The sequence below is a fragment of the Saccostrea echinata genome, unplaced genomic scaffold, assembly GCF_033153115.1.
Source record: "Saccostrea echinata isolate AGI-Se365-2 ecotype Australia unplaced genomic scaffold, CSIRO_AGI_Sech_v1 ptg000009l, whole genome shotgun sequence".
In the NCBI taxonomy this organism is placed as follows: Eukaryota; Metazoa; Mollusca; class Bivalvia; order Ostreida; family Ostreidae; genus Saccostrea; species Saccostrea echinata.
This window is the reverse complement of record NW_026889758.1, coordinates 51772010-51791501: the sequence shown is the minus strand read 5'-3', so window position 1 is coordinate 51791501 and position 19492 is coordinate 51772010. Positions and strand designations below refer to the sequence as shown.

The following is a 19492-nucleotide window of genomic DNA, read 5'->3' as shown; positions in this document are numbered from 1 at the left end:
AAGGCCTCAAAATCCACAGAGCAGAAGCTAGCATTGATTTTGGAATGAATAACAAATGAACTCTGTCATGTCTCCTGACTAAAACCTGATCTGGTAACTAGGAAATTTGATAAGTATTCGATAAGTATCTGTTGGACATTGATATAGGGCCCTGGTCGGTGGCAATGTGATGTATTTTTTAAGATTTTTTTTTATTGTAGACACGAAGTGTAGACAAAAGGCATGCAGTGATCACCTTTGACCATTATCTGGACAAGTTTAAGATCAAAGATCTCAGTACCAGCCATGGGGTAAGTGACCTTGCATCTTTCTTGTACAGATTATTAATGGGACCTTGTAATGCTTAATTGAAGATAGCTTTGGATGTCTTGCATTAGGAGATGATTAAGAAATTTGTACAGCTCTTTCTTTTTAATAGAAGATAATTTGAAAAATGGATGTTTTAAAATTAATCACACTGGCGACACTGCGAAGGTCTTTGTCTGCTGAACTTTAGATATACATGAGCTTGTCTGTCCAGGAGATTTGACAAATTTAAGCCACTATAATTTCAGTATCTTAGAAGAATATGATTAAACTTTATATTAACAATCGATTCTTGATGGAGATTTAGCAAATTGATTGATGGATCCTAGAGGAGAGGTAGAGTGAATTAGCCTGTGCATTGTGGACAAAAGTATGTCATAAGACTTTTTTTGTCCATTTCAGACGTACGTGAATGACAAGAAGATCCAAGATCAGGAATACGTGACACTGAATCACATGGACACTGTTCAGCTTGGCAATGATATCCTTGATTAAGTGACAGAAACACAACAGTCGCAGAGTGGCTGTTATTGAGTGAAATGTATATTCATTAGAAATTAACGCAATTTCTTTACCTAGCTGTCACTATGGATGATAGTGTACTCAGAAGTTTTGGAATGATAATTTGATAAAATGCCTTTGCTAGGTAGTTAATGGGATAATATTCAAGATATGCACTAATAATTATAAGGAAACTTTTTTTAAATAAGGAAACTATTGCACAATGTTTAATAAAATTGAGTGATTCAGGTTATGGTAAATTCCCTTTAGATCAAATTCATATTAGATTATGCCTTGGAAAAAAAATCATGTACCTCATTTAACAATATGAGTTGCTTTTCCTTGACCAAAGGAACATTCCACAATGTACCACATAGAGAGGGTATCAGACTCAGGGGTGTCATCAGGGGACCTTCAAGTGGAGAAAGCTCCCCACTCAATGCCCCACTGGGCCTCCCGAGAACTTCCACACATGATGGAATGCCAGGTAATTCAGTTGTTATGCTGTGACATCAGTAGGGACTGGATCTGTGTAGAGTAGATCTGAATCTTCTAAACGTTTATTATATTATTGCTACCAACCCTTTGTAGCTCTGTCATCTGTAGCACATGTTTTGTAACCTTAAGATTAATGGATGAGATTAACTAAATTACCAGCAGTACCAAGGGTTTGTTATACATGTACTAAAGTCATATTTACAAACAGAATTCATAACGTTTGCAGAGTGCAACTACCAGTTACATGTCATGTCAATGTAATACTTGGGGCCAGATAGAAATTTGAAACAGAGATCACCTACTACTAGGGTGTTATGTCTCCAAGACATATTTAATCATGTTTTATGGATAAATAGTGACACAAATCACAGTAACTTGTACTAACTACATAACCGTTTAACATTGGTCATAAAATTCTGACGTCAGCTAATTCTTTTTGCCAGCCACCCTATGGAGGATTTGTTTTTACTTATCCAATCATGACCTGTTTGGTATGTTAGTTCAATATTACATGTTGTTTCCTTAATTTTCATAAAATGAAGAACTATCTGATAATCCACATGTTAAAAATTTGATACATGTGTATTAAATAAAGATATGTGTTTTTAGCTCACCTGAGCCGAAGGCTCAAGTGAGCTTTTCTAATCACTTTTTGTCCGGCGTCCGTCTGTCTGTCTGTCTGTCTGTCTGTAAACTTTTAACATTTTCGTCTTCTTCTCAAGAACCACTGGGCCAATTTCAACCAAACTTGCCACAAAGTATCCTTGGGTGAAGGGGATTCAAGTTTGTTCAAATGAAGGGCCACCCCCTTTTTCAAGGGGAGATAATAAAGAATTAGTGAAAAATTAATAGCATCTTTAAAAAATCTTCTTCTCAAGAACCACAGGGCCAGGAAAGACGAAACTCATCTGGAAGCATCCTCAGGTAGTGTAGATTCAAGTTTGTTTAAATCATGACCCCCCAGGGTAGGGCGGGGCCACAATGGAGGATCAAAGTTTTACATAGAAATATATAAGAAAAATCTTGAAAAATCTTCTTCTCAAGAACAAGAAAGTCATGATGAGTCATATTTATATGGAAGCATCCTCAGGTAGTGTAGATTCAAGTTTATTCAAATCATGACCCCCGGGGGTAGGGCAGGGCCACAATGGAGGATCAAAGTTTTACATAGAAATATATAGGAAAAATCTTTAAAAATCTTCTTCTCAAGAACAGCAAAGCCACGATGAGTCATATTTATATGGAAGCATCCTCTGGTAATGTAGATTCAAGTTTGTTCAAATCATGACCCCCGGGGATAGGGCAGGGCCACAATGGAGGATCAAAGTTTTACATAGAAATATGTAGGAAAAATCTTTAAAAATCTTCTTCTCAGGAACAGCAAAGCCATGATGAGTCATATTTATATGGAAGCATCCTCAGGTAGTGTAGATTCAAGTTTGTTCAAATCATGACCCCCAGGGATAGGGCGGGGCCACAATGGAGGATCAAAGTTTTACATAGAAATATATAGGACAAATCTTTAAAAATCTTCTTCTCAGGAACAGCAAAGCCATGATGAGTCATATTTATATGGAAGCATCCTCAGGCAGTGTAGATTCAAATTTGTTCAAATCATGACCCCCGGGGGTAGGGCGGGGCCACAATGGACTATCAAAGTTTTACATAGAAATATATAGGAAAAATAAAAATCTTCTTCTCAAGAACAGCAAAGCCTTGATGAGTCATATTTATATGGAAGCATCCTCAGGTAGTGTAGATTCAAGTTTGTTCAAATCATGACCCCCGGGGGTAGGGCGGGGCCACAATAGGTATTACAATGGGGGGGGGATCTGGTAAAGAACAGCATGGCCAAAGTTACTCAGGTGAGCGATGTGGCCCATGGGCCTCTTGTTTTGTTTTTGCTATGTAGTACCAGTTTTTATAAGTGTTGTAAAAGATTGTATTTTTTTTAATTTCAATTTTTGCTGACTGCTCTTATTCAATGTTTATTAATTTTTGATCAAAATAATTTATCATGCAAAGTTGTCTTTCCTTTCTAAATCATTGACCAATGATTTGTTATGCATGTAATGACATTGAAAAGAATTTGAGTTATCTCTAATAAAAAACACTTGTTATGTGCAATAAAAACTGAACATTACCCAATCATCACTGATTAGCAGTATATAATGCCAATTATTAGTTGCCCTATGTCTGTATCAATACTTGCATAACTTAGAATTCCTGCCAAATGTTCCAGCAGGGTATTCAGTTCATCAAGTAGTGTTTATACAGTGTTGCTTTGACTGTTGTATTCTTGTTGTGATTGTACCAATGTTTGTGAAAAAGGGTACACTTTTCATGGTTCATTATAGGTAAGTTTTATTCAAGAAATAAATTTTAGGCTCCTAGAAGAATATTTTTCAGTTGTAAACACCAAAAGAAATGGATTCTGAGGTAGTATGAGCAAGTGCTTGCAAATGGGTGGGGTTGTCTAACGAGTCTATTGCAGTAAATTGCAATTACGTTGCTGCTAAATGGGTATATTGATATACTTACTGAGACTCAAATGTTGTGCAGAATGTTTTGACTTGGCAGTTGTCTACAACTCTTTGGAAATGATTCTATGTGAGGAAATGGAACAAAAAAATGTTCTTAAACATGAGAAGATAATTCTTTTAATATTAACTCACTGATTGGAATACTGAATATTCATAAAGAAAGATTATTTTTTTTATTTTTATTTATTTAAAATAGCTCTAATTGATTTAAAATGAATTATGAAGGAGAGTTGTGTGTTTGTGAAAGGGAATGTTTAAATACAGCTGTGTTGGCTTTTATAAAATGATTTTTTTCTTGTTCCAGGGTTGTATAGCAGAGCAAAGAATTGCACACACATGTGGAAATCATACGTTAGACAATGTCATCAGTCAAAGAGAGCAGATGGCTGCAGACATGCAGCACGCGCATCACGTGCCACATAGAGCTCATGTGCATACCATGCACCAGGAATGTCCGAAGCATGTGAATAAACATTCAAGTGAATATCCACCATCCTTTCCTCAAGGAAGTGATTATCCTAGTGAATATCCGCCTTCCGTTCCTAGAGGAGGTGAATATTCTCCACAGAGTGAATATCCTAGAGGAGGTCACTATCCAGGGACAACTGAATATCCACCTTCTGGTAGTGAATATCATAGAGGAGGTGTTTATCCTGAATATCCAGCAGGTAGTGAATTTGTGAGACTCGGTGAATACCAGGATAGTGGACAGGATACACAGAGCAGAAAAGGAATGATGAACGCCCAGCACGAGGAACAAAGTAAGATCACTCAGTCTGGTTTGGGTTCGAACACTTGGCCTCGTAAACGGATCCGCAACACTATCAATATCTCCACATTTTTCCACGAGGATATTAGTGGTTCTAGAATGAGTATTGATGACAATAACTATGCATGCAGTAGAGTACTGAGGGGAGAGGGAGGTCACCCTGATAATCTCCCCCCAGGTATGTTGTGCTCACATGTACCAAAGGTCATATACATGATTATCTCTCTTCATAATGGATATAATCTTATAGGACTGTAATTCATATAATTAAAAATAATAACAATATTTCTTAAATCAAATTTGTCAGGTGTGGATATCTTGAGTAATATCCAAATTGTTGCTCAATATTTCAATTTTTCCATATATTTTGGGCATGTATCCTATACTATTAGCTTTATGTTCAAAATTCAATGTGGGACTGCCCTTATATTCAATTTCAACAATTATGCAAATTACATTTTAAAATTTAAAAAAAAAAATTTTATGTATCTCACATGAATCTGACATCAAGAACTATAATTTTTTAGCTTGAATTTTATTTTTTAGGAAAGTAAGATTCTTGGTAAACAACCTGATATTGACCTTTGGTACAAATTTCTTTTTTGTGTTTCACACATATATATGTTGTCTTTTTGCATGAATCTATATGGTTCACTGGGCATGATTGTATATTACTTGTGATTGGTGATGCAACTGTGTGATTCTTGTCGTATCTTTTGATGTGTGTTTTGTATGATCAGTCACTCTGCCACATTGATAGACACGTACCTATTTGCATGCTCCAATTGCCTCCCTTGGTTTTTTTCTTTTTTATTATTATCATTAAGAACTTTATATATGCAAGCAACACACTCCATTGATTTTTATTATTCATAAGCGTAGCAAAGTTGTTTTTTTTCTTAGCTGGTGCCTGTTTTTCTACATTCCCTTTTTTTTTGGCATAGAACAGATACTTTTCGTACAAAACCAAAACTATTAATTTTTTTACATCTTGCACTTTAATATAGCTTTCAAACACATCTCACATGTGTGCAGTTTTAAATATCAAAATCTTTTGTTTTTTGCAGTCACATTACATACTATTTATATATTTCCTATTTGTTTTGGTGTCAGTATGTAAAATGTACTGCATGTACATAATGTGTTTTTTCAAATTGGGGTTAAAATGTATGAAAACGGAAGGAAAAATTATCTAATGTATTGCTATAAATGTACAGGAAGCCAAAAAAACTAAGGCACTTGTCAATGTGCCTGGTAGTATTTTCTTTAGAACTGGATAAATTGGCATGAAGCCTTCTTGAAGCTTTTGTGATTCATTGAGTTCTCAGTAGAGTATAACAATACAACATATATGCACTGATTTCACACATACTATCCATTATAAAGTTACAGAAGTCTGTGGGCTCAACTAAGAATTACGAGTGTTGAGAGTCATGAATACTTATTTCTGAATCATTACTCTCTGGTAAACTGTGTGTTGATAATCTTCAGACATATCTACTGTATAATGAAGCTAGAGTGCCAGTGGTTAATTTGAGAGATTTAACATCCACACAATACATTTCAAGAGATTAACCCTGAAGTCTCGAGTTTAGCAGAACACTAGACTGCCCCTATATATGGGGATCAATATAATCTTTGATAGGAGTATAAAGTTTAATTGTTCTTGACCAAGAGCATTTAGACTGGTGGATTAAAAATCCTGAAGGTTTTGACTCGAGGAGTTTTGATAGTAGTGTGTGATAGTAACTGGAGGAAACTTGTGTCTCTGTGTGTAACAGAATGGTGTATTTGACTTTTTGACAGAATTAGAAACAGTCAAGAAGGGCACGCCCCTGTACGGACAACCGGATTGGTGGGGAGAGGAAGAGGTCAACGGCAATGTCAAAGGTAAGGAGTTAATGGTATCACAACCAAAGATACAATGATGCTGGTGCATGTAATCAGTTGGTGATGTACTATATGGGAATGTAAATCTGCCCAACAAGCAGAATTTTAAGAATGTACGTTATCTACAAGATGTATTTATTTGTTGGAAACTATTAGAAATTTGCTGACTGTTCAGATTTTGAAAAAAGTATTTTGTTCTTGATTTTTTTTTTTTGTTTGGAAAAAAGCAACATATGTAACCACCTGTTTTTGTATATCTTTGTAACAAACTGTTACAGCATGTGCTCATTTATTGTCTGTGATGGCAAATGGAAATTTTTTAAAGCTATAACATTCTGGCACTATGCCATTGTGATCTAAATTTCCTGATTTCACTTTCAGGAGGCACTTTTAGGAATACCCTGTCAAAATCACTGATATTGTAATTTATCTTCCATATGTGCTCAAGATATGAACCAGACTCGAAGGGAAAAGATATAGAACTAGTTTACAGTTTTTTGTTCACCCAGACCATTTCAGTTTTTGACACTCGTTATGTGATACTGGGGCAATATAGAGATACTTATGTAAAACAACAATTGATGTGATTATGTGGTCTTTAAAGAAGTATTTTCATAATTACATATATGCCATATGTAGCCTGTTCTGTGTGATGTTGTACATCAATTCATACTATTTGCTCCTTGAACTATGTTAACAAGAAGTTATTTATATCAGAGTATGGCTTTACAAAATATATATCATAATTTCCCAAAGACTGAAATAATTTCTAACTGTGTAGGTATACAGTTTGTCAACAGGAATTGTTGAGCATTGTGTCTCTTATTCCTCTGGACAAAGGAAATATCTAAGTGATGTTTATACCATATATTATGATTAACTTTAATGATGAAGTTTGAACAATTATCGTGGGCAAATTCACATAACTTTGAGAATTCAGAGACATTTTTGTGAGCATTTTCAATTATTCAATGCCTGAATTTCAGAGCCTGAGGATCGCACTACCTTAATATGCCTGAAGATTTCTAGTATTCTTAGTACTTTAAAATAATTGTTGTGAATTATTAGAAAATTTCAGTATTTTTTGATAAATCCAAGTGCATAACATCCATCCTAAATCAATTGCAGCATCTTTTCATTTAATAATATGATGTTTTTTTATACTTACAGAAGAGACTGCAAAGCCGCCCAGTGACTTGCCACTGAACCAGACATCTTCCCCTGATAACAAGACCACCCCCTCAGCAGACCCCCATAGTATGTCTTCTAACTCCTCTGTCTCCAAAGACAGTCTTTTGAACACATCTTCTCCAGAGAAATCTACATCCGAGGGGGCCCAGCCCCCACCTACAAAGATGCCAGAAGGGGGTGCTTGCACAGCATTCACAGTTGACTTTGGGGAGGATGAATCCCCCAAGAGGACCATGTCAGGGAAATCCCTCAGTGAGTTCATGCCGTCCAAGATCCGGAAAAGCTTCAGGGACAGAAAAGACAAGGCACTTGGTACCAAGGCCACTAAAGAATCCACCTCCAAAGCCTCGTCACCTGGCAGTGAAAAGGTTACTTATGTTGTGTGTTGTTTTAGCATTTTGGAAATTGTGATGAAGTACTTTCTCTGAATAAATTTGCACATATTAATCCAAGCCTTAAGCTTTAATTTTGAAATGCAAATACTTTTGTATGTAGCATTAGCATATAGATTAATTTTGTGAAGTGTTCATTTGAAAGGTTCCTTGAGACAATGAACCATAGGTCCTCTAAAAGAGGATGTACATTTTGTCATTTAAAGATGCTAAGAAGTGTGAATGTTGATGTGTGTACTTTACAGGATGCTGATTTAATGTCACCTGGACAGCAGAAAAAGATTGAGGACATTTGGATTTCTCCACAAAGAAAGACAAGGGAGTTAAAGAGATCAGCCAAATCCACAGAGCAGGAACCCAAGCAAGAGAGCACTCCCAAAAGTAAGAGGACTGGTGTAACTGAACATGCTGATTAACTTCTTTTATTAATCAGAGAAAAAAAGCCCAAAAATCTTTCAACTATTTCAAATCATTTTTTGTGATCATTCAAGTTTTGAAAATACATTTTGTATTAAAGAGTAAAATGGATTATTTTAGAGCCTGCGCAGAAAACAGGCTTGCACAGAAGAAGTTTGTCCACAGGCAGGCCTGTGCCAGCCAAACTGTCCAGACCAAAGGAGAATGGTGAGGCTCCCACAACAAAGTCACCCAAACAACCAAAGGGAAAGGAATCAGACACAGCAGATAGCGCCTCATTTTTGATAGATAAAATGTTTGCCGGTGATGCCAAGTCCCCAGCGAAGGGCAGGCGTACTCCAAAGTCCTTAAAAACTGACAGATCCTCAGACCGCTTCAGTGAGCATTCCATGTACTCAGAGTCAAAATCTTTTGATTCTTCTGTGGCCAAATCTCAGAGTGCTAAAGTGGGTCGGAAACCAGTCATCATGAGAAAAGATTCCAACAAAGCCATTCCTGTGTCCAAAAAGTCTCAGGAGAAAAAAACAGAAGTATTACCGGTGGCAAAGGGTGCTCCTCCGGACAATTCAGACAATGTGAGTGAAACAGGGACTTACACAATAGAGGGGGATAAGCCATCAGAGGAGGAAGACTCAGCGCGTCAGAAAATAGACACTGTGTTTGGAATTAACAATACTCAACCGAATGTCTCACAATCCATGGAATTTAGTGAAATCTCCACAGACAGAAAACCTTCATCGGAGGACTTGATTCTAGAGAACTTGGAAGATGAAGAGGACCTGAGGGTCCTGGAGAAGAAGAGGAGTCGAGGTCCTGAGGCCAGCAGTGTAGAGGTGGAGGTTGGAAGTTCTGTTGTCACTGACCTACAGATCACAGAAGATCAGGTGAGAGGAAGTTAGTGGAAGTAAAAAATAAATGTTTATATATAGATACAATGTATATATATTTTTATTTTGGAAGGGAGATACTTTGGTGAAGCTTGAAGTCCATATTGGGAAAAATATTGCAAGATTTGTCTTATTAATTAAAGTTCATATTGTTGTGATGATTATTTGCAAAGGTTAATCTTATTAAAGGTTAAAGTTTCATTTTTTAAGTATGGTCTGAGTTTTTCAGAAATTTTAACTCTGTCTGCAGACTTTTTGAGTACTATATTCCTATTAAAATAGTTCCTGTTCTGTTATTAGTCTACAGTATTAAACCAGCAAATAATGCTTACACAGAGTTGCTTACAGAATTTCAAAATCACGGTAATAAAACAAGCTAATTATATGTTGACCTGTTTATTATTATAGTACATTAGGATACCTTTTGTGATGATTTATAGTCTGTTCCTTTGGTTTTGTGCTCTGCAGTGCAATGCTTCAATATCTGAGTAATAGTATTCATAATTTTATATTAGTTTATGGAAAACTGCTGGTCAATGCAAAAATATATCAGCTACAGAAATTCAAACTGTGTTGCAAATATGATTTATTTTCATCTTAAGCTGTTTATACAGGTCAAAAATGTTTTTTTTTTTTTTTTATGTTTTGGTCATACATAAATGGGTTGTAAACTATGTCAGATGGTTTGATTGTACATGATGAATGTTATTGTAACACAGTCCATACAGCTCAGTTTTGTGTATTGCATTTGATTATGTGTCCAAAACATCCATGCCAAAATTGTTGTTCGTGACATGTTTAATACAGAACAGGAGAAATGTACAAGGTTATAATTGGGCATTGATTATGCCCCCTGTCTAGGTATATAGTGGAAAATATTAAGATTAAGGGAGGCGTGTTTCAACAGGTTTTTCTTGGCCATTGACTATTTACATTGCCCGATTAAATGTAATTGCTTGGTTTTGTGGATATTCATTGGATATATACAACTCTCTGTACACATTCTCCTTTCACTAGTCTAACGATTTGTGGAAACATTGATTAGGTAGTGCTGTGTGTTTCTATTTTCCCTCTGGGCCCCAAGAATCCAGAGGCCCAGACAGGGTTTTTGGGGACACATTGATGTAATAGTTATGTATCACTGTCCATGGATGGGCCTGCTAACTTACACTGCTGATGAATGTTAAAAAGGTGTGAAGAGGAAATTAACATTAATGACTGGTGTAGTCGTTAAGCGAAAAGGAAATTAATTTTACTCCTAGCTGTTTCTGAGCTTCTAATTTAAATTATATCTAGATGAAATTCGGTGAGGATATAAATATTTTTCTTAAGGTAAGAAATTATTTACATGTAAGGCATAATGGAAACAAAGAATTAATAATAATTAAGCTTTTTTTTTCTAGGTCATTTGAATAGCTAAAATTATATTGTCAAACAAGTTTAAAAAGCACTTTCTTTAAGTATATAAATGAAATGCTTGTTTGTTCATATTTACTTGGGTATATATATAGCTATTATAAAGTTGCACTGCTTCATTAAAAGAAAAAAATCAAGGCTTTAAAAGATTAAAATAATGAATAACATACCTGTATTTTAAAATAAAGATTGCATTGTAATCAGCTTATGATTTAATAAGCAATCATTAATTATGCATTTTTGCAGTGTTCATGTGTTGAGGATCAAGGGTTATTTTCTCCATTTTTTACATGCTATATGTTTGAACCATCATTCGGCAAGAGTGACACTTAGGGCTGATTTTTACTTAAGGGCACACTCACACATACTTATTTGTCATGGCTAATAATTACACATGATTAGATTGATGAATATTGATTGCACATTTTGCCATCTCACTTGTCAAATTCTTGCTAATTCATGAGTTTATTTACTCAAAATAATTGTAGTAAAATTATTTACTTGAAGTACTAAGTTCATTGAATTATTTAAATAAGATTTATTTTTTTTTAAAACAGTTTAAAGTATTTCAAATCATGTTTCAATATTGGTGGCAAATTTTGTTGAATTTTGTATTGATTTTGCAAGTTTGAAGCTTAATATTTGATATATTCATGTAGAAAATGAAGTACTTGAAGTTTTTCGACAGTCTTTAAGGCTCTGGTCATTTAAAGCAAGGTTAAATATTTATGTTGGCTATTTATTTACATGAGAAGATGTGAATGTTTAAAAGTCTGAATGTTTGATTTTCTTCTGTTTAAACAAGAAGTATTTTTTACCTGGTAACACACAACAGTGTATTGTAAACAATGACTAGGTAACTCAAAATTTCCTTATATTACAGTAAAAAGAATTATTTAATGACAGTTTAGTTGATTTAAATGTCACCCCCACATTTGCACATTTTTTCTGGTAATACAAGATATATACTAGATCCGACGGTAAAAATTAAAAAGCCATGCTTGATTGACTTCAGGAAATTGTAATAGACCTGTTCGTAGGCTCGGCTCAAACGTTCGTGAGGGAAGTGTTATGAAGCGAACATTTCACGATCTTTTGCGAGCTTTATGAACTTTCTGTTCATATACTGTGAACTGTTAAGGCTGATACTAAATGGACTATCATTCTTGAGAGAGAATGTGGAAATAACTGGGAGATAGAGATCTAACACTGATTAGCCAAACACCAGCACATGTCTCTGTGTATCATATTTGTTTACGGTTTGGATCTTTGACTACAAGGCATAGAGTCCTTTCATTCTGGGCTATCATGGCTAGTGATCTGTGGTCCAATTTTCCTATTCACACCATTCAGGTCAGTTCTAATGATAAGTGACTTTTCTTCTGAGACAAATTTGGAATTTTGAAGCAAATAAAGGCTTTTCTACATACATAATTAGGTACATTTGACTATTTTTTGCATGTGTGTGTGTGTTTGTGCCATAGGTTGTTGGGGGGGGGGGGGGGTATCCTTAATTTGTAATGTATATTTGTTTATAAAAGAAGGAATGTTACTAGATGAAAAGAAAAATTATGTTGAACAAAGTGATGTTAAACAGACAAAACACTTGGCATTCATACTTTTTTCATTGAAATAAACATGCCATGTCAGCTTGGGGGGAAAAAGTTGACCTAATGCTCTAATCAGAGCTTACCACTTAACATCTCGATTTATTTGGCAAACTATTCTCATAAAAACCCTAATGGGCAAGATCGTTTGTGAACTTTTTTTTTTCCTCTCCAAGCTGTAACCTAAAGGTACCATATTGTACTTGGCATTCCACTGGCCATGCCAGGTTTTGATTACCAGCTATTTGATACATGTGAAATATTTCTGTGTATATATCACACTTTATAGACAGAGTTGTATGTGTCACAATATCATATCCAGCTAGGTGAAAAATGTTTTATTTCAGTGCTTATGTCAGGTAAGTATGGAGAAAATTAGGGTTTGTTAAATATGTTAATCCATATTTTATGAAGGGACATTTTTTTGTTCTTGTTATGTAAAGTGCCTCACTTGAAAAAAAGAATTATTTTCTATTGTTGAAGACTGTAAATAGCAAGAAAACGAAGAGAATGTTTATGAGTGATTGCTCTCATATCTACAGAAACAAAGTGGTTTTGTATGCTTGTAATTGAAAGTATATTGATGAGTGTTACAGGCACAAAATCTGCATTAAGTTGAAAGCCTTCTAGAATCTATAGACATATAGGTATCTAATATGTTACCTAGAGTGTTGGGACTTAATGGGAGAAATTCTGTATTGTCAGCTGTTTTGAAATAAAATGTTTGAACTTTGTGGTCAAAGAAAACCTTTGATAGGCATGTTTACCCATGTAATGGTATGTCCACGTCATAATGAGGAATTCTTTCCCCTCATTTTACAAGAAACATGTCCCCTTACTTCCTAAAAACGTGAATAAAATGACGGAATGTGGCAGAGTTTGGAATGTTTAAATGGCTGTCGCCCAAAATTTATCAAGGAGTAATCACTAACCTTATTAAATAATTAAAGCTAGGCTTGCATGTTGTGTTTTCTTATTAGTAAATTTGTTATGGAACAATGGCAACTTCAAAGTTTTGACAAAAGGAAAGGGTTCTTCTTTACTTTGGAAGATTTGGAAATCGTTTTTTAAATGGTAGGCTTTCAGAAAAGTCACAACCAATTCTAAATCTGATAGATATACAGAAATGTAGGTCTGGTCAAAGAACATGTTTAAACAATTTCAATTGAATGCTAAAAATTCAATTGACACATGTAGACTGCATGATAAACATTAAACTTATGATGTATCCTCATTGCTCTGATATAGCTACCTTGTTTGTTGTTTTGTTTTTATGCTGTATATGTGTCTTTCATGACAGTGTTTGTTACTTACTAGTTGCACAAGTTGACAGTTATGTCCAGAAAGATTCTGTAAATATGTGACCTCCTTATTGGACAGTAAATCTGGTGATTTGTTCACCTGTCTGATGGTCATACTGGCTGCAGAAATAAAAAATTTGATCAGTTTGTGTCAGCTAGGTCATAAATGTTATAGCTTTTTGGGAATAGAGATGAAAGTGGCAATCTTTTTTTCTTTAATTTTTGCTAAACAGCTGATTATTAAAATAAATATTTGCAGAATCTGACAGCTAGGTTTCTATGGTGTAGTGGTTAAATTTCTAAGCACAGTTTTTTGTTTCGTTTTTTTGTTCATAAACTCGGTTGTGGTGTATTTTTGATCTGCCAGCATGTTTGTTCAGAAAGCATTAATAAAGTTCCATGTTCTGTGTTAGAAGAACTGGAGGGTACATAAGAGTGCTGTATAGTTTCTGACAGTGTAGGCTATTGTTATGAGAGCTGCTTTGAATAGCTTAATGAGGTGTACTTATACAGGTTATTCTAAACCTGGTGTATGCTGAAGGGTATAATTCTTTTTTATCATAATAAAGACCTGTGTACATTACATAGCATAAAAGTTCGCCGAGTCTATTTTTTTTTTCTCTGTGGGCTATTACACAGGTAAAATCAGATTTCAGAACAGCACTGCCTAGATTTAAGTACGTTACACCTGATAAATATTTTTCTTGACTCATTTATGTACATTTGTAATTATCCACTTATTTTGGATTGGGGTAGCTAAAGAGATAATGATATCCTCTGATAAACTGAATTTCTGTGATTTCAGGAGAACCCCAGCGATGCAGTGCCCAGCAGCGCGCCCACTTGGGTGACCCAATGGGCAGCCTTGACCAGTAAAAGTAAGACATCAGAACCAAGCAGTCCCAGTAGCAGTGTCTCTGATAAAGGTAAATGTGATTATTGGATGATTCATTTCTATTCTCGTATATGTTCCCATTTCTTGATAGAAAACAAATTTTTCACCTGTAACATGTAAAGAAGGAAAGAACACAGGGTACACTTTTTATCATAAAGACAGATCAAGGTTTCCTTTTGATAAGGTTGAAGTACTCAGGTGATGATTAAGGTTTTATTATGTACAAGTATTTTTGTCTTTTATGATCACTGGTAATGTTTTTCAGGAATTTACAGGGATTACTCATAATGTATTCACCAAGCACTATTAACATAATCATAATGTTTGTCTGTATGAAAAAGGATTTAATTTAGTTTTGTTGTCAAAACGGTGAAAAAGTTAATTAATATTAATTTATGTACATGAGACATTTTGAATAAGGTTATACACTAAACTATACTGGCCCCTTTATGTGTAAGCTATGTGTAAGCTATCATATACTTAACATGAGGAAATTATTAAAATGTATATATTAATGATCATTGCAGATACCATGATGACTCCAGACTCAAAAAAGCCCTCGAAAGGGTTGAGTAGGAAGCGACCAGGCACTGGCAGAAGATTACCCACAATTCCTGGTAAAAGTCCAGATGGGAGTAACTGTAGTTCCCGATTAAGTCAGAGCACAGACAGTCAGAGTCCCAGGTGTCCCTCTACACCCCGATATGGAGAAAACAACAACATCGCGGACAAACAGAAGGCTGTCACAATATCTAGTCATGTGGTTAAACGTTCTGAGGACACGGACACAGAATCAATATCAAGAACAAAATTTGACAGTGAATCGGAGGTGACATCTGTGACACAAACTGATGAGTTTTCAACTCCAAAAACCACTTCACGAAGTGCTGCAAGTGTTGATACTGAAGTTCTGTTGAAAGATACACAAACTGTCATGGCAGCCATGGAGGCTCGCATGGATTCAAAGTCAGGTGGCTTACAAAATGGACATGTTCAGGATGACGGTGATAATTTATCTGACACAGAAAGCACAGCAGCACTTGTAAATGGACATGAGGGATTTTTAAAATCTAATTTATATACTAGTCCTCGGGAATCTCTGGCAAAGTCCAGAGGTTTTCAGCAACATAAACCTGTGTCTCGAAATAGCTCTGCCAGTGAGAGACTTCAAGCATTCCGAGAAAGGAACTACAAAAACATTACACCTCCTGAAAACTCAGTAGTGTCAGATGTTTTAAGTGAAAATTGTGATCTCAACCAGTCATTAGACAGAACCAGTGAGTGCAGTGATACAGGTGTTAGTTTTAATCGATCAGGGTCAAAGGGCAAGGGTACAATAAGTATGACACGACCCAACAGGGCTTTTCAGTTAAGGAGAGCAAGAGCAGATGGAGAAGTCCCAGACACTCCAAGTTCAGGTGTCTCAGAGGCTGTGTCACTTACTAATGTGTCTTCTGCAAGTTCTTCACGTTCTGTAAAAAGTTCCACTCCCACTCGATCCATGAAGGCTGCCAACAGACTCAGTTACCCCTATACTAAACAAGACTCTGCAAGGAGCAAAGAGAGTTTAGGGGCAGCTATTGTACAGAGGAGCAGAGAGGGTCCTCAGTCCTCCTCGAGGAGTAATGCCAGTCTTGGTGCTAAAATTGCTCAAAAAGCATCTAGCAATCAATCTTCAGGAAACTTGTCTAATGCTTTTACCAGAAGTGATGGTGGGCGTTATAGTCTTAAGTTGAACAGATCTTTGAGTTCACAAGACTCCATAAACTTTGACGGTAGCAATACTCCTTCACGCAAACCTGATTTTAAGTCTGTAAAATCAAAGTTAAAAACCACCCCTACCTATGGTCTTTCGGTTACTGGTATTAATAGTAACAGAAGTAGTGTTACATCTGCCTCAAGTCGATCCAATTCTCCCCGATCTGCCGAGAAGGCAGCTTGGAAGAGGAGGAAGGAGTATGACCCTAGAAAAGCAGTGGCAGAGGCCAAGGCTAAAGCTAAGGATGTCAAGGTCAAGATGGATAATCAGGGTAAACCCAAAATGATCAGATCAGCATCCTTCACCAACACAGCAGAGCTGCAGAAGTACAGAAGGCAAGCTCTCCAGAAGAAGGACTCTGTGTCGAGTCCAGATGAGTTGAGTTGTGCCAGTGAAGGAACAGGTTCAGTGGCAGACAGTGTGTATCAAAGAAGCTTCATCCCTTACTCAGGAAGATCACAGTCCAGTCGAGTCCTAAGTTCAGAGGAGGATGATAGTAGCATGATTGTCAAGTCAACTCAGGTATATATTTATTTGAATATTATTTAGTAATACAGGTACATTTTACCTGTATATGAATATTTAAAAATAGTGAGTCATAGGTTATCCTTACTGATAAATTTAGCTTCATATATGAGTCAGGTAGAGAGATTTCGTTGTGGACATTACCCCATTGTTTTAGATGTTGTGGTTTTTAAAAATATTAATGTAGCAATTTATCACATATATAGCGTACTTAAGTGGTATGGTACATGTATAACCTAAACATTAACAATTCATGATACAGCTTGTTCGTTGGGGCCATTATTTAATTTTTGGTTAGAGGTTTTAGTGTATTGAAAAATCCTTTTATTTTATGCATATCAGCCATCTAAATACTGTCATTATGTTTTTAGGACCTAAGCAGCGGACGCTATAAATCGGCATTCACCCCGCCGCCCCAGAACTCTGCCCCCTCTCCCCCTTTAATGCCCTTGTCTGTATTTAAAAAGCGAAACTCCTTTGAGAGTTACGAGACTCGTCATGGGGTCACCAGACACAAAGCTCAACACGAGCCTCCAGTGCAGCAGGTTTGTCCCGCAGACTCGCCCCTGAGTATACTCAGTACTACCAGCTTGTTTGAATTTTGTCTGTTTATAAAGGATTCTTTATTTTCAAGCTTATTTTCCTCTTTTGTTTTGAATTTAATTGGTGTCAAGGGAGTTTGAGCATGTATTTTGAAGGTGTTTGTTTTTTTTTAAACTCATGATTGAGTAAGTTTTTCTAATTTTAGTTTTTAAATAAAAAAAAATGAGTTTCAAATATGACAAAAAGTTGTAAGCTCATCAACCTGGCATCAGTAGTTGGGCCAACAGTAGGTTAGACATTAATTACCTTAAAGATCATCATTTTAATTAATCTATTCCTAACCAATTAATACCGTAGATTTCATTTTGAGTTTTAATAGAATGACAGCTAACACAAGTATCCACAGAATCTCCAATATGTGAATCTTGACCTAGTGCTTTTGATTTTCTCTTGCTAATCTAATACAGGTGCAAAGTGGGGCTAAGGCCCACTGTAGACCATGTATATATTATACACACCAGTACCCATCCATAACTACTCCTGCATATGTCAAAAAATTGTTGATCAATTTTATAACATTACATGTGTGACTGAGTGTACATGTAGTCAGCATTTCTGTATATGTATATGATATTTTATAGTGCTGAAGTTTCAATATGTCAAGCAAGATATTTATTTATCACACAACTTGCACAATTTCTGGAAAAAAAATTACAACCTGTAATTTACCTGATTAAATTGCACTTCATTTTCATTTAAATGACTGCAAAGTACAAGTGATGCATTTTCAAGTAAAAATATATACAGTGTGGACCCTCATCAATCCGGACATCAATAATTTTAATGCTTCACCCTCTGGATGATTAACCTATTTATCTACCAATGATAAAAATGCCCGTTTTCAGTAATCCAGACCTTCATTAATCTGGACGATTTTCTTGGGCCACAATCATCCAGATTTACCGGTATTGAATGTATATCGGTATATATCTTGTTTTTATTTGGATGTGTAGTTTTGTGATAAATAGATATCTGAAGGACATTAATATATATATATATATATGCTGTATGCCAAAACTCCACTGTCAATAATTTTATGGAATGCAGATTGGAATTGAAGTCTCCTTTCCAATCACATGATATTCTTAAACTTTATGCATTTTAACATGTGTCTTTTCTTTGTGACCATTTTGAAAATATGAACAAGCTAACTGTACTATGTAGTTTTAGAAATTGACCAATACAATACTATAAATTAATGAGGTATCAGGGGAAAGAGGATTTTAATAATATGGGTGAGGGCAGAATTAGGTTTCTTGAAGATTAATTTTCTGGTGATGGTCAATAAAGTTTACAGAAGACAATATACCACTACTATTGCAATGTTTGAAATGCTCTTCACTACATACATGTATATCCTGCTATGTATGTTAATTTTTATTTATTATATATTATATAATATTATATGAAATATACATACTACACATATACTGCTTTATATAACCCAGAATTCTGGAAACGTAGTACAAGTACAAATTATACTGCAATGGCTTCTTCTCATACGATTCAAATTTTAATTAATTTATATAGGGTTTTAAAGTTTATTCAGATTTCTTTAATAGGAATACATGTGTATGGTTCTGGCAATAATTTTCATAATACTACATGATGGTTTTAGTTGAAAAGTAATATCTGAAAAAAAAATGTGCTATAAGTTTTGGGTTTTTTTTTTTTTGTATTGTGTTTTTATTTTAAAAGTTGTTTATTTTTCAGTCTTATGACAACATCTTGGTGTCATCCATTTATCAGCTGTCACTCAAACTCAAGACCAACACAGAAAAAACACTGATGCAGCTCAAGTAAGTCTTAATTAGGAAAAGGTGCAAGAATATGGCGTATAAAGGGTGAAGACATTACAAAATATGTCCTAATGCGTGCTTAAACAACTTAACAAATTTGAGTGTTATATAACTGCTATAGGAGTGTTATTGGGGGGGAGGGGGGGGGGGTACATAGATGGGTAGACTGTTAAACTAGATGATTACTATTTGG

The 19492-nt window shown here is 35.3% G+C and overlaps 1 protein-coding gene across 4 annotated transcripts in view; it reads left to right on the top strand.

Annotated features, from left to right (window-relative positions):
- Positions 1–19492, top strand: part of LOC133183076 (serine-rich adhesin for platelets-like) — a 29329-nt gene that overhangs the window by 7460 nt on the left and 2377 nt on the right. The window contains exons 3-15 of one of the 4 annotated variants that reach the window (XM_061318016.1): positions 201–290; positions 709–787; positions 1164–1294; positions 1749–1796; positions 4153–4795; positions 6424–6507; positions 7678–8066; positions 8336–8471; positions 8628–9391; positions 14524–14644; positions 15141–16894; positions 17269–17442; positions 19214–19299. In XM_061318016.1, the coding sequence (XP_061174000.1) occupies positions 201–290; positions 709–787; positions 1164–1294; positions 1749–1796; positions 4153–4795; positions 6424–6507; positions 7678–8066; positions 8336–8471; positions 8628–9391; positions 14524–14644; positions 15141–16894; positions 17269–17442; positions 19214–19299 (4499 nt within the window). Of the gene's footprint in view, positions 1–200; positions 291–708; positions 788–1163; positions 1295–1748; positions 1797–4152; positions 4796–6423; positions 6508–7677; positions 8067–8335; positions 8472–8627; positions 9392–14523; positions 14645–15140; positions 16895–17268; positions 17443–19213; positions 19300–19492 lie in introns of those variants that run through there. The other 3 variants (XM_061318014.1, XM_061318012.1, XM_061318013.1) reach the window with 3 other exon arrangements.